General features: G+C 43.8%; 1 protein-coding gene across 2 annotated transcripts; it reads right to left on the reverse strand.

The window, feature by feature from the left end:
• Nucleotides 1–1211: 1211 nt before the first annotated feature.
• On the reverse strand, nucleotides 1212–4178 carry LOC136517593 (dnaJ protein ERDJ2-like). Of its 2 annotated transcripts, none has more exons than XM_066511203.1 (3): nucleotides 2983–4178; nucleotides 2352–2462; nucleotides 1212–2215 (listed from the first exon to the last, which is right to left on the reverse strand). In XM_066511203.1, the coding sequence occupies exons 1-3, from the start codon at nucleotides 3109–3111 to the stop codon at nucleotides 1385–1387; spliced, it is 1071 nt and encodes a 356-aa protein (XP_066367300.1). In that variant the 5' UTR covers nucleotides 3112–4178; the 3' UTR covers nucleotides 1212–1384. The 2 variants fall into 2 exon arrangements, with proteins under 2 accessions (XP_066367300.1, XP_066367302.1); XM_066511205.1 differs by having other exon boundaries at nucleotides 3037–4176.
• Between the last annotated feature and the right edge of the window lie 10238 nt (nucleotides 4179–14416).

The raw sequence follows: 14416 nt of genomic DNA on the forward strand, positions 1-14416 counted from the left end.
AGGGACTTAACGTACTGTCTAGTTAGACTATCATCAATCGGCAAGGTCACCTAGAGTACCAATGAATCTCATCAAGAGGGGTGTTGACAACAAGGGATTGGAGGAGCTAAAGGTAATAGAGTAGTAGTAGCAGATTAATTTTTTGATTGATTGTGTGTGGTTAATCTCAAACAATAATGATCCTCCTATATATATAGAAAATGTGATCTATCCCAATAGAAAACCTTAATAAAACATAATTTGCAAGTTTCGCACGAGATCGAACGAATTTGCATCAAATTTGGTTGAATCAGACTCGGACAGACAAAACTGGCGCATGCCGATTTACAAAACTAGCCTGGGCCAGTTTGTACAGCCTAGAAAACCAGCTTTTTCCATCCCGATTCCATTGTCTAAAGAAATCGGTTCTCCGGACCAACATGGTCAGTTTTTACTAGAAGTTGCCTAATTTGTCTATGATCATTTTTTTATCACGACTAATTTCCAAACTCCAATTTTACTCATTTGATCTCTTTTTGCTGTGAACAAAGATGATCTACTTGATGTGTTTGCTTTAGCATTATGTGATAGTATAGTCCCATCTTAGCCTAACGTGTGGTCCCCACCTATTAGTCTATGTTCTTTCTCCTACCACATGTCAATCATGTTGCATCACTACTCGCTTTGACCTTGTGTGCCGCACCCTCTTCTCTCCTGTCCACCCATGTCCCTTTTCCCTCCCCCCAACGTGCCATTACGCTGAGTCTGTTCGCTCGTAAAAATATTTTTTAGGTTGAAAAAAATTCATCCAACGTGCCATCTTTCTATAGAATAAATTCATCCGCGTAAAAATATTTTTATGTTGAAAATTATGAGACTATCATTTGTTCTCCAACCAAAACACCTTAAAAATGAGATCAACATATTCCTTAGTATGAAGACTCTTGCTACACAGACATGCAAGTCAGATTATCCGCGAACCTACGAATAGACTTGCGTCCCTAGCTCCATGTAATAATAATTAGGTGATCCAGAAATTAAACGGATTCATGGACAACCCGCCTTGCATCCCTAGCTCCATGTAATAATAATTAGGTGATCCAGAAATTCAAGAAATCAGCACAATGTGGCATTCAAAATAAGTATGTCAGGAACCTTACACGGGTAATAGGCATGGGCGAAACGCTTGCACTTCGGAGAATGACCATGCAATCCCAGGTCAACTCGGGATAGTAAGCTAGTTTTGCTCGGCTCTTTTGTAACCAATCAGTCTCATCTCAATTTATTAGTAAACAAAACTGAGTAACCAACTATTATACCATCTATAAATAGAGAGGATATGTTCAAATTAAAAAACAGATGGTGTTAAGCTCTATGTTTTTTCTCAACATAACACAGTATAGAATCACTCATCGCTGCCTGAATCTATATCAGATTCAGCCCCTTGATGGGCCAATCCGTTCACGACCTTCCCCTTCCCTTTCCCCTTGTTCTTCTCATCCTCCTCATCATCACTGTACTCGCTCTCATAGTCATCATACTCCTCTTCCTCTTCCTCCTCTTCCTCCTCAATACCATCCTCTGCAGCTGCCGCTGGCCCATCTTCAGGCACATGGCCTCTTGTTCCAGCACGGCTGCGCTTCAGCACCTTGAGCTTGAAGCTGGTCTTGGTGTCACAGCCTATCCAAGAGTCGCACAAACAAAAAGAGGTGAGGTTGTGAGTACCCTCTGCTGGGGCTTGGAACTTGCCCATTACCAGCCTACTGCCTTTCTTCACCCTGTCAACTGCCTCCTTAACTGCATTTCCTATTTCCTTTGCACTTGCACCTAGTGCTTCCTGGGTCTCTTGTATAGCTTTTGATGCTGCAGTTATGGCAGTGGCCTCATCCATGAAGCTGACTTTCTGTGACAACCAGACATTAGATGCCACATCGGCTAGAAGCAGCCAGAAGTTTTCTTCCTTGTGGAACGGGAAGTTGGGACAATGGGGAAGAGCAGCAGTCAGTCCATTACGCCGTTGAAGCGAGACCCAAGCATACATTGTCACGACATCACCCTCTTGAATGCCCTCTTCACCTTCAGTCTCGCATTTAATGTCTACTTCAATAGAAGGAATCATCTCCAGGACAAGCTCCACATCCCGAGCTTGTTCTTCAGAAAGCCCAGCAACTTGTGTGAGCAATGCAGCACGATCCTCCACAGACATGTCACAAAGTTCTTGGAAGCCACGGATTTTCTATAGTCAAACACAGAATAACGTTATTACAGTCCAGAGTTAAAAAGGATGCTTTAAAGATATGTCATCAATTTTTAAATTGCTTTGATTAATCTACTTTCTGCAAAAAGAATTTCAAAGGGCAGTGAGGAAATACCTTGCGAGCAATCTTTTTCACAGTTGCTTCTGTGAAATGCGGCAGCTGCAAGAAAGGCGCTATTCCTTCCGAGTTACCTCCACTAGCTTTTCGTGCACTTAGTGGTACAGCCTGCATATGTGTCATCCCAATACAACATTACAAATAATGGTGAGGAATGACCTTGCATACTGGATCACATGAATTTATAAATGTTAAAAACAGTTACTCTTCTAGGCAGTTACTAACAAAAATTAACCCTAGATGTTTCAAACCACTAACAAAATTTTTGTAACAAAGCAGTACCTTTTCTAACTAAGCTCATAATAAGACAAATAAAGGGAGGCGTCGCATAAAAACTGACTGACCAACTTAAAGGAGCAGTTAATTAAAACTAAGATTTGAAAATCAATAAACCATATTACTGGAGAAGAATTATAATTAGCACACTGATTTTAACATAATGGCTACAATATTATTGCTTCATTCCCAGGTCCCACATACTTTTCTTGGCAAAGACAACACCTGGCCTAAGCAAGTAACAGTACGAAAGACAAAGGAAAACAATAGTCACCACTAATACTGACTGGACAGGGAACTCTCTTTTGACAATAATATGCTAGCCAGTTAAGTAAATAGTGGAATATTTCACCTGTAGAATGTTGATAACATGCATCACACCAAAACTCCAAAAGACTAACACTACCTTATTTCTGTTACATTGCACTCCCATCCTTGCAGCAGGAGTTGCTGCAATAAGTGGAAATGTGAAGCAATCCATATTTTACATTCTCCCTCCATCCACAAGTCTAAGTCATCTAACCAAAATCCTGTTTTCCAAAAGTTTTCATCGTCTAGCCTTCTCTCCCCCTTTTTCTTGGATTCCAGCGACCGTGACCCCTCTCATGGCATGCAATTGAATGCATGGTAGCTCTACCGTTAGCCTCATATACATACTCCGTCAGCTTTTCCATTGAATGAGCCTCAACGCCACTCAGCTCCACAGCGCCACCACACTGCTCCGTTTTTGCATGGCGTTAGCATATGAAAACTGAACGGACGCCAATGCATTTAAGATGCCACGGAGACTAAATGAAAATTAGTGATCTTAAGCTCTCCTTGGTTACAGTGCATGAGACTTATAGGAGTTAAGACTTTTGGACGGAGGGAGTATAATTGATACTACCTCCATCCCCCAAGAGTGTCACTCACTTTTCGAGGAGTCAATGAGTCTCAAGTTTGACAAAATATATACAAAAATAATAATAATATTTTTAAGTTGTAATAAGTATCATTAGATGGATTATGGAATATATTTTCATAATAAATCTATTTGGAGATGTAAATGTCCATAATATTTTCTATAAATCCAGTAAAACTTTAAAAAGTTTGACTTAGTCCAAACCAAGAATGACACTACACTTGCTAATAAAATATATATTTCCATCAATAATCAGGACCGCATAATATCATAAGATCTAGTTTACAATCCAGCTAAAAGTGTAAGATTTTGAACAAATGGCAGTAGCTAGTATTCCATGAACAGTTTCGACAAAAGCATAGGATAAGCTAATCAGCAGCTGATCGTCCACAAGAAATGACAGCTGAAAAATGCACACATAAAAAAGTAAACATACGCCTGAATGATCCAACTCACTTAAGCCACATAAGGGCTTGTTTGGCTGCATTGCAATGCAATTCACCCCAATCCAAATGGGTTAGGAGGGCACCTCAATCCCTTCCAACCCATGTGTATCAGGGTGGATTGGAGTGCAGTCAAACAAGGCTTAAAAAGTTTCATCTATTTTGTAGTCCATCATAGTACATCAACATGAAATGGTTCACCAGTTGTCTGACAAAAAATCAGGTCGTAGACAGAAGTACCTGGACAATATTTTGAGAAAGCTCAATAACACCAATTGCAGGCCGGAGCCATCCAAAACCATGGGGATTCCTTGGTAGAACTGCAATCTGCAAGCCAATGAGTATTTCAATGTATGCATTAAACGTTTTTTTTTTTGGGGGGGGGGGGGGGGGGGGGAATCAGTGAACTAGTTCAAAGCATAAAATGAAAGGGTTACAACATAATGTGGCCTCTATTCAAAGTACAATAGACCTTTTTAACAATCAAAGCTTGAAATAGGAGTACGAATGGTTTGGCAAACACATACAATGTGCACGAGATCTAATATTCCTAGCTTGTGCCAGATTAACCCTGGTCCAGGTAAGAGAGGATGGCATTTTTTCTTTCTCGGAAAAATCACATCACCAGACCAGAAACATTAATCTATTTACATATCTTCTATATCTAAATATGAGACCCCCACTGTTAGTCGCTGAATTCTTACTCTTGGTAGTAGCAGAATTCTTACTCTCATCGAGAGAGGATGACACTAGGAGTTGGGGCAATTTTCTGGTTTATTTCCAAATGCCATGCCAACCTGAGGGGTTGGGGAAACATATTTATAGGCTGCTAACCAGCCAAGCATATGCCAAGATGCTAGTCTAAGATGCTGTCCTAGATGCTAGTCCTAGATGTTGTCCTAGATGCTAGTCCTAGATGCTAAGATGCTGTCCTCCCGTCAAGGATGCTGTCCTTGATGGGCAGCAAGACCACCATGCTGCTGCTGCCCCACAAAAGGCCTACACAGAGACTTATCCATCACCCACTACCTGATTTTCATGGCATCTCGTGCAGCCACATCATCGCTAACGCTCCACTGTTCGATCCTAATTTGTATGATCTATCATCTATCCGGCCCTTTCACATCGACACACACACACACACACACATCAGGCTCATCCGTCCCTGTTTCATGCCCCAGACCCATCAATTTGCATCACTGAAACCCTGTGTTTCCCCTCCACACCGCCTGCTTGCTTTCCTTTCCGGCCTCCCCAATCTGTCAATCTGTCTCCTCTCCAAAGCAGAAGACCGATGCCTTGTTAATAAGATGCCAGCACCCAGCACCAGACATTCCCGAGCCCAATCAACTGCACCCATTTGTTGTCCTCCTTTTTCCCTTTGCTGGGTTTAGATTGTCATTCACCAGAGATCATTATGGAGAGGAGCCTAACTTGCTTGGACAAGCTTTCTATCCTTGAAGTTCTTCTGCCTACATCAGGGAAGGTGCGGAGGTGTGGGTGCGTGTTTGGGTCTATGTAACTCCTTTTCTTATACTAATACAATGATACGCAGTTCTCCTGCGTGTTCGAGAAAAAAAAATTACGCCGGTTGATTCCAACAGGAACATAATTCAGTTTTCCTTTCTTCCACTTGTAAATAAGACCAAATCAATATGTGACTCTGTTGACTTAGTATGCATGCTGCTATGTTCAACCAATCAGGCACCGTTCAGTTTCATCAAATAATATAATCACCAACTCTATTTTTTCATTTACTGATTTATTTTGTAGAGACTATAAATCAATTGAAAGTTTATGCACCCTTTCAATACAACTCAGAAATGACGCTCCTGTTCTGTAGTCACATTCTCTACATGTGCCCATGTTTTAGTTTTGTAACTACCACTACTTTTGTGGCATTAATTCTTTTGGATGTTTCTATGAACACCAAACAATAGGCATGGAAAGTGACACAAATTTATAGACTGTTTCAGTCATCTGTTTAGATGTATGCAAATCAGGTGACCCGTGGCTGACTACGAGCGACTGGACGCTAGGGGCTCAGCGTCCGGTCAACTGACCGGAGCGTCCGGTCAGCCTGCGTTATGCCCAGTGAAGGGGTATAACGGCTCTATTTCGTGGGGGCTTCTATTTAAGCCCCATGGCCGGCTGTAGCTCACACCTTTGGCCATTTTTATTGACATAGCAACCTTATGAGCTTAGCCAAAGCCCTCGCACTCATCTCTATCATTGATTCATCATCTTTGTGAGATTGGGAGAGAATCCAAGTGCATTGCTTGAGTGTTTGCATCTAGAGGCACTTGATGTTCGTGTTTCGCTGTGGATTTCGCTTGTTACTCTTGGTGGTTGCCACCACCTAGACAGCTTGGAGCAGCGAGGATCGTTGAGCGGAGGGTGGTGATTGTCTCTGGCTCCGATCGTGGTGATTGGGGGTTCTTGACCTTTCCCCGGTGGAGCGCCAAAAGGTACTCTAGTGGATTGCTCGTGGCTTGTGTGATCCTCATCTTGTGTTGGTTGTGCGGCACCCTATTGAGGGTTTGGCGTGTGATGCCAATTAGCACATGAACCTCAAGTGAGTGAATCACCACAACGAGGAGAGTAGTTTGCCGGGCAAGCAAGTGAACCTCGGTAAAAAATCATTGTGTTCATCCTTGATTCCGAGGTGATTGGTATTCATCGTTATTCACTCTTGTGATTGATTGGTTCCTTCATCTACACGGCGGTATAACTTTCTTGATCACTCTCTTTATATTTCCGCATACTAGTTGTCAAGCTCTTTAGTGTAGTTAGTTGTGAGAGCTTGATTGCTTGGTTAGTGTGGCTCTTTAATTAGCCTTTGAGAGCACACTAACATAGAGTCTGGACAACCAGCCCGCCATCGCCCCCGCGAAGAATCTGGTTCTGCACGACCGGAGCAAACACATCGACGTGAAGTTCCACTTCCTCAGGGACTGTGTCGATGGAGGGCAGATCGTCATCAAGTTCGTCAAAACTGGTCGGCAACTCGCGGACCGTCCTCACCAACAAGCCGCTCGGACGTCTTCAACTCACCGGAGCCTGAAGGAGATGATCGGCCATAGAGGGGGGTACAAGGGTTAGCAGTAGGATTAGGGGAAGATTGTTAGATAATCTACTGCTATATTTGTGTGAACACAGCAAGGGAAGGCGACGCCGAAAAGGCCCCATGCTGTGATACTGTAGCCGTTGCAGGTTGCAGGCGCCGCACAGCTCACCTGCAACACTGTAGCCACAGGCAGAGGCCGGCGCAGAGTCAGCCCTGTATGTTATCTAGTTACTGTTACAGCAATGTGCGTTGTACTAGGACTAGATGGATAGAGTTTATAAATATACTACCACATGCAACTCAGTAAAGAGAGTTCAGATTTGCCATCTCCCATACAGGGCATTCGGCCAATGCTGGTGTCTTGTACTGAGTGTGTATGCTCTGTTCTGCCTCTTCTTCAACCTCTAGCTATAGTGTGTCGAGACGGACAACGCTTGTTCGTGGTCGGCTTAGCTAGTGGTTGCTCGGCAACACTAGCGGGTGCTCGGCAAGACTGGTAAGTGGTTCACTCACCTGAGCCGGTGATCCTGTGGGCTAACATTCAACGTTCTCTATTCGCCGTTTCAGTCCTTCAATAACACATATTAGACCGACCTATAATAAGCTGCTGTGAATATTTCTGTTATGTAGTTAAACATGCTTTATGGCTTTGTGATCAAATTGAAAATTATTCTTCCTCCGAGCGTACATAATAATATGCAGCAAGATAGCACTGACACGCACTGTTTAGCTGTTTGATTGAGCTTATCCATATGTTGCACTTTGCTAATAATTTGACACTAAAATAACTAGGCGCCCTTTGCTCTTTATGCAAGTATATTCTGGTGCACTTTGCTTTCTGTCCTGCTTTTCTCTATTTGAGATTAAATTAGTCCCAGTAAAGCCTTGCCCTCCTGGAGGTGGGTTTGGTTGCGCTTGCCTTTTCATCATATGCAAGTTTTGTTGCCATTAGCAAAACATAAATATGTTATCTCTGGACCGGGTTTGCATGTCATATAGTGGGCACAAAAGCTACAAAATTAAAGGTAATCAGTAAGGCCACACAAGATCGAAATCCTCAGGTAATGGGACACTCCTGTCACTTGCTCTCTCTCTCTCTCTCTCTCTCTCTCTCTCTCTCTCTCTCTCTCTGCAGCCAAGTGCTTCCACACATTCATACTGGCTCAGATCATCTCAACTAGCTAGTGAAAGGATGAAGAGAAAAGGCTGCCATCTTTAATTCACATATAGATCATGCCCTTTTGCTTCTTTACACAGTTTCTTCTTTCTTGGCAAAAAGATAGTGCGCACTTACACATACGTGAATATACGAACCTCAAGTACTTATTGGGTTAGTAGTAGTTCTTTATTATGTTTTGGACAAAAACAATTTACAAGTATCCTTATTTTGGTAGTTTTAGTTTGAGCCAGGTGCGCGTGCATTCTCATTTTCTCACTCATATGAAAAGATTGCTTCTGCATTGCAGCCTTTCCATTTACTTTACAGTGATCAACGACGAATGAACAGAGAATTGCCGTTTCTCATCCAATTACTGTTACATGCTTTCAGTGTAGTTTGCATGATGCATGTCTTCTTCTTGTATCATTGTCATCACTACGCACTATATACCAAGGAAAGACGCATGTATTGGTCCATCGTACGTAAGTGGGTTTGGTTCACAGACCTTCTTTTTCATGCACTGTGAATGGTATGCAGTACTGGCAAGAAAAGGGGATTAAATTGCAAAAGAAGCCGGGCGAATACATGGAGGAGGATTGAACGGGGAAAGAGCCCTGCAGCACCCTCATCTCTTTCTGCCTTTTTTCAGGGCTCTAGGCCAAATCTCTGTTAGTGTGAGACTGCCTCTGGGCAATTAAAACGGATCATGCTCACAATTCATGGGGGGAAGAAAGACTGATGTCAACCAACTTCAAACTTTTCATTTTCTATCTAATCTGACACTTAAGGAAACCTTAGTTGTTAGAATGATTCATCTAGCTAAAAAAGAAACAATCTTGTTAGTGTTGCAACAAGTCATGTGGCAACATGACCTAGTAATAGCATAGGAACCGAAACCACTTATCTCCAATCACTGAAAACCACAACTCATTTCAAGAAATTCTTACACAGCTCTAATTTCCTACAGTTAGCCATATGTGGCCAGAAAGCATCGATTAAGTACGTACGTGTCAAGCATTCATGCAATCCTAAACCGGAAAAGGAGAAGAGGATGCATGCATGTAATACTTACTCCACACTGCACTGCCGAGTGACAGTGGAACATTAGGCTAAAAGGTACTCCTATACCAGCACCAAACTGGCCACTTGTATACCAAGAAGCATGCAGGCGTCCAATAATAATGTTCAGGAAAAGGGCCCGAATATCTTGGTGACACTTGGCTGTCATGGGTTCATGTCTGGGCTCTGTAGAGCTAGCTAGCTTAGGCGGGATTCATCCGTGGCAGGGGAAAAGGAAAGAAAGCTGCTGCTGCTGGCGAGATAGAGATCGAGGAAGCTAGGTCACGAGGATAAGGACCAGACGACGCCATGGCCATGCACGGAGCTCTGGCCTCCGTCTGCTGGTAGCTAGAAAGGGACGGGAGCTGGGAAATGCGGAGACGAGGTCGGGCCTAATGATTTGAGTGATTTGGGCGCGCCAATGGAAAGCGGCGACGGTGGCGAGAGCGCTTTGGAAAAAGCGAGGAAAAGCTGATGAGAGGGCGGCCTAGTGAGCTTAGTTGGAGCCTTGGAGGACGCTTTCCCCCTCTGGGGTACGTTTGTTTGGTAAAGTGGTCGAAATGCATGCTGGGTTGATCCGCCACCGGTGTGCCATTGGTGGAGAAAAATGACAACTTGCTTGTCACTCTCTAGAGTCGACTTCAGTACGTGTTTTAATTTGCACTAGCAAGAAGAAACATTTTAAAATGTCACTCTCCATGTGTAGCTAGCCTTTGATGATAATTTCAGCCTTAGATAGTTTTGCTTGCCCATGGTTTCAATAAGTTGCTGCAAGTGATCTCTCTCCTCTCCACACTCCTATCTTCTTCTTCGTTTCTGACAGGTGCTTTTGGCTGGTGCCCTGCCCCAAGCGCTGCTCTTGTCGCTTTCATCTCCGGCACCATTACACCCCACGCCCTCGCTGCGCACTGCTATGCACGGCCGCCTTATATAACAAAACAACAACATACATATTCTATCTATAGGTCGCTTTTTATCCAACTTTATATTGAGGAATTTGGACTCTATCTCCTACTCCTTCCTGTCAACTGATTCAGCCTGTTCGTTTGGTCGTATTTAGGCTTATAAGCCATGGTTTATCAGCCAACGAATATTATTTTTCTCTCACATTAAACCAGCCAACAATACTTTTAGTCATGGCTTATAAGCCAAACAAGCCCAAACGAACAGGGCGAATAATAGTTGGCTTTAGGACAAAGCAAATGAACTGCCCCTCCATTTGAAATTAGTATGCCTATTTTGTTTTCTTAGTGCAAGACTTTGACCAACAATTACTTGATTCGTATATTATTTATATATATGATTTAAAATTATATTAATATTCATTGATAAGTTCTTTTCGATTTTAATCTAATAACACCAATTTTGTACTCTCAAATAACTACAGACCGTCGATCTAGAGGCAACTAAATAACATATTACCTCCTAAAATAAAAAGTAATACTAGAAATAATTTTTCTATCACACTTCTACATCTCAGTCAACTGAGATGTCGGACTCCTTCAGGAGACGGCACCCGCTCCCCACGCGCCCCGACGCGGCTTCTCCCTCTCTCCCTACGTGCCGCCACTCCTCCCTCTCTCTCCCCTTCGGCGGCGACAGCTGGTTTTAGCGGCGACAGCTGGTTTCAGCGGCGAGCTGCTCCCCAACGAAGCTCCTCTGATCCCCACGACCCACGGCGCCATGGACGGCGGCTTGGAGCGGATCAAGTGGCGACCATGGCGGATCCGACGGCGGCCATGGAGGATCCCGCGAGGTAGGCCTCCTCATCATCATCATCATCCTCCTCTTCCTGGATCTACGGGTTAGGGTTTCGACGAGCTTCTCCTCTCTCTCTCTCTCCCAACTCCGGCGACCTTCTCCTCTCTCTCTCTCTCTCTCCCAACTCTGGTGAACTGTGAAAAAGGAAGGGGCCTGGGGAGGCAGGTCGGCGGGCTGTGGGGACGGTGGTCGGGCGGTTTAGGGGCCCTGGTGGCCGGGACATGTTGAGGCAGGGGCGAGGCCATGGCGGCGGCAAGGAGGGGGAAGGGAAGAGAGAGGCCACCGCGGGAGTATCACTCTCACTAGAGGATGAGCTTTCGTTACCTCGTGCCATAAGGCACACACGATAAGAGCTTGATGATGAGTGCTTGTGGTCTCGCCTCTTGTGATGGTATTCTTCTTCACTTCAAGAATCATCCCATGACTTTATTGATGTGAGGGCTTTGTCCTTACACGCCTTCTTCTTTGTTTTGGGTGTGGGCTTGTTTAGACAAACTCCCACAAAGTGCCCCAACTCATCGTATCCATAGCATCCTTTCTTTCTTTGCTCATTTCTTTGATTTGTGAAGATAAAATCTTGAATTTGGATGGGCACACCCTTGATATTGAGCCTTTGGATCATCTTCTCCACCTTGTTGATAAGTTTGATTGATTCTTCATCAAGGTCGGAGGAGGAGGGGGAAGATTGACCATCATCACTTGAATCTTCATCATCATCATCAGCAGCAGCAGCAGCAGCAGCAGTAGCATCTTCTTCTTCTTCTTCTTCTTCTTCTTCTTCTTCTTCTTCTTCTTCTTCTTCTTCATCATCATCATCATCTTCACTTGAGGGGCTTGAGCTTGAGCTTGTCTCAACTTGCTTGCCATTCATCTTCTTTTTCTCACTACATGCGAGAGCTTTGCCTTTGCTTGATGGCGAGACTTCTTCTTGACCCATCTTCCATGATATTTCAAATGCCACTATCTTGCCAATGACTATGGCCGTGGTCATGGTGCTCAAATCCTCCATGTTGTGAAGGATGGTGATGATGCTTGCATATTTATTTTGTGGTAGCACGGAGATGATCTTCCTCACTGATGTCCCGCATCATCTAGCTTCGTTAATCCTATTGAATGGAGCTCAATGACAATTAGATTCAAACAAGAATACATATCACGAACAAGCTCATCATTATTCATTTTAAAGGAATCATAATTTTATTTAGCTAGACAATATTTTTTCTCACGAACATTAGTTGTGCCGTCATAGAGCTTTTGGAGTTTTAATCAAATTTCATGTGTCGTATTTAAAGTGAACACTTGGTTAAAGACATCCATACTAAAAGATTCAAACAAGCAATTTTTAGCTCTAACATTGAAATGAATTTCTTTTTCTTCACTCTTTGTGGGTTTATCAGGGATTCTTAATGGGTTTCATCCCGTTACGAGTGACTCTCCAAAAACCCAAATCTACCGTCTCAAGGTGATAAGCCATTCTAGCTTTATAGTAGGGGAAGTTAGTGGCGTCAAAGTGCGGGGGCCTAGAGGTATCCATCCCAACCACTCGAAATAGCGTCGGCTCAACGGCGGTGAAGTCAAAGGTTCAAATTGAGCCAACCGGCTCTGATACCAATTGAAAGGGACCATGACGCATAAGAGATGGGGTGAATTAGGCAACTTAAAATTCTAAGCTCTAACTAAGGCCTCTAATTTCACCTAGTCAAAACCTATGTAGGAAAGTAATCTATCTAAATGTGCAACTACGATTTTGCTAGTGTTGCTATCTCTACCGCAAAAGAGTGATGCAACCTAGGTTCCAATCCTATCAACTAGCCTATCAACTAAGCTAGGAAAATAAAGCACACAACAAAGGTAGCAGTGTAAATGCGGAAGGTAAAGATGAGGTAGAGGTGCAAACTCCCACCGACGACTCCGGTATTTTTACCGAGGTATCGAGAAGCGCTCAAGCTTCCCCCTAAGTTCTCATTTGAGCCCCTCGTAAGGAATCCATCGCAAGGGCCAAGCTCCCGATCAGGTAACTCCATGGATAGCCTCGGGCTTTCCCCACGCTCAAGTGGGTCTCTGGTGTGCCTTCCGGCAAGTCTCTCCTGGACCGCTCCCCGCCGTCTTCACTATTAAGCTTCCGGCCAAACCGTCGTGGGCCTTGTTCCCTTCAGTACACGGTGGCGGCCACACCACAAACGTGGTTGGTGTGATCTCGCAAGACTGTAAGCCCCTCCAATGTACAGCAATGGTGCGCGCAAGCACCAAGTGATAAGAGGTGTGCAAACCTCACTAAGCACTAGGCCTAAACTTAGAGCAAGCGCATAAGCGGTGGTCTAATCAACCTAAGCACTTCGCAAAGCACCTACGCTAATCACCTAATGAGTCACTAAGCACTATGCAAGTGGAGATCACTAAAATGGTGTATCAACACCCTTGGTATGTTTCCTCAACTCTCCACACACTCAAATGGCCAGTTGGAGGGGTCTATTTATAAGCCGCACTAAGAAAGTAGCCGTTGGGGACGAAACACATCTTTCTGCTACTGACCGGACACTCTCGAACCTCTCTAGACTCGATCGGACACTGCAGTTCCTGTGTCCGGTCAGTGCTGAGCTATTGTCACGATAGTGAACAGTGTCATCGTCGCGTCCGGTCACTTGAATCCTCAACGTCCGGTCGCTGCTGCTGACACCTTCCATTGCCGAGCATCTTGATCGGACGCGTCCGGTCGCTATAAGGACCGCGTCCGGTCACCTCTGTGAAGCTCGTTTCTTCGTGATCTTGCGTCCGGCTTGGTTCCTATCTTCGTGCTTGGACGTTGCTTGATATCTTGGGTCTTCTCTTGTGCTTCTAGGGTCTTGCTTATGGTGTTGATTGTGGGATCATCATGTCGCCTTCGTCCAAGTCATGTCTTGCACCCTATTGAACTACAAAACAATTACTTGCAAATTCATTAGTCCATTTTAGTTGTGTTGGTCATCAAACACCAAAATTCAAAGTAAATGAACTTAGGGTCTATTTTTCTTACACTGTGGTGGGTGATCTGATCTGCAGTGTTGATTTCCAATCCGACGGCTAACGTTCGTCGCCTAAAAACATCCCAAATTTCCAGCTCATCATATTTAGCAATTCCCTTTTTATATAATATTTTAATTTGGAAAGAGGCAAAATATCTCGTAGTTAGATCTCTAGCCAAATTATTCAACTACCTGATCCTTGTGTGATGGTCACATGCATACAGTGTTGTACCATTAGGTCAACAACTTTGAAAAAGGTATTTATGTGACGTTGTATATGGTGAATTTTTTTTATGATCTAACTATCATAAGTAACTAGTAGTGTGCCCGTGCTAATGCTATGGCTACATTTCAGATATACAAATTAACACTACTATGAGACGGTATATGTTTC

This window comes from Miscanthus floridulus, chromosome 17, assembly GCF_019320115.1.
Source record: "Miscanthus floridulus cultivar M001 chromosome 17, ASM1932011v1, whole genome shotgun sequence".
NCBI classification, from domain to species: domain Eukaryota; kingdom Viridiplantae; phylum Streptophyta; class Magnoliopsida; order Poales; family Poaceae; genus Miscanthus; species Miscanthus floridulus.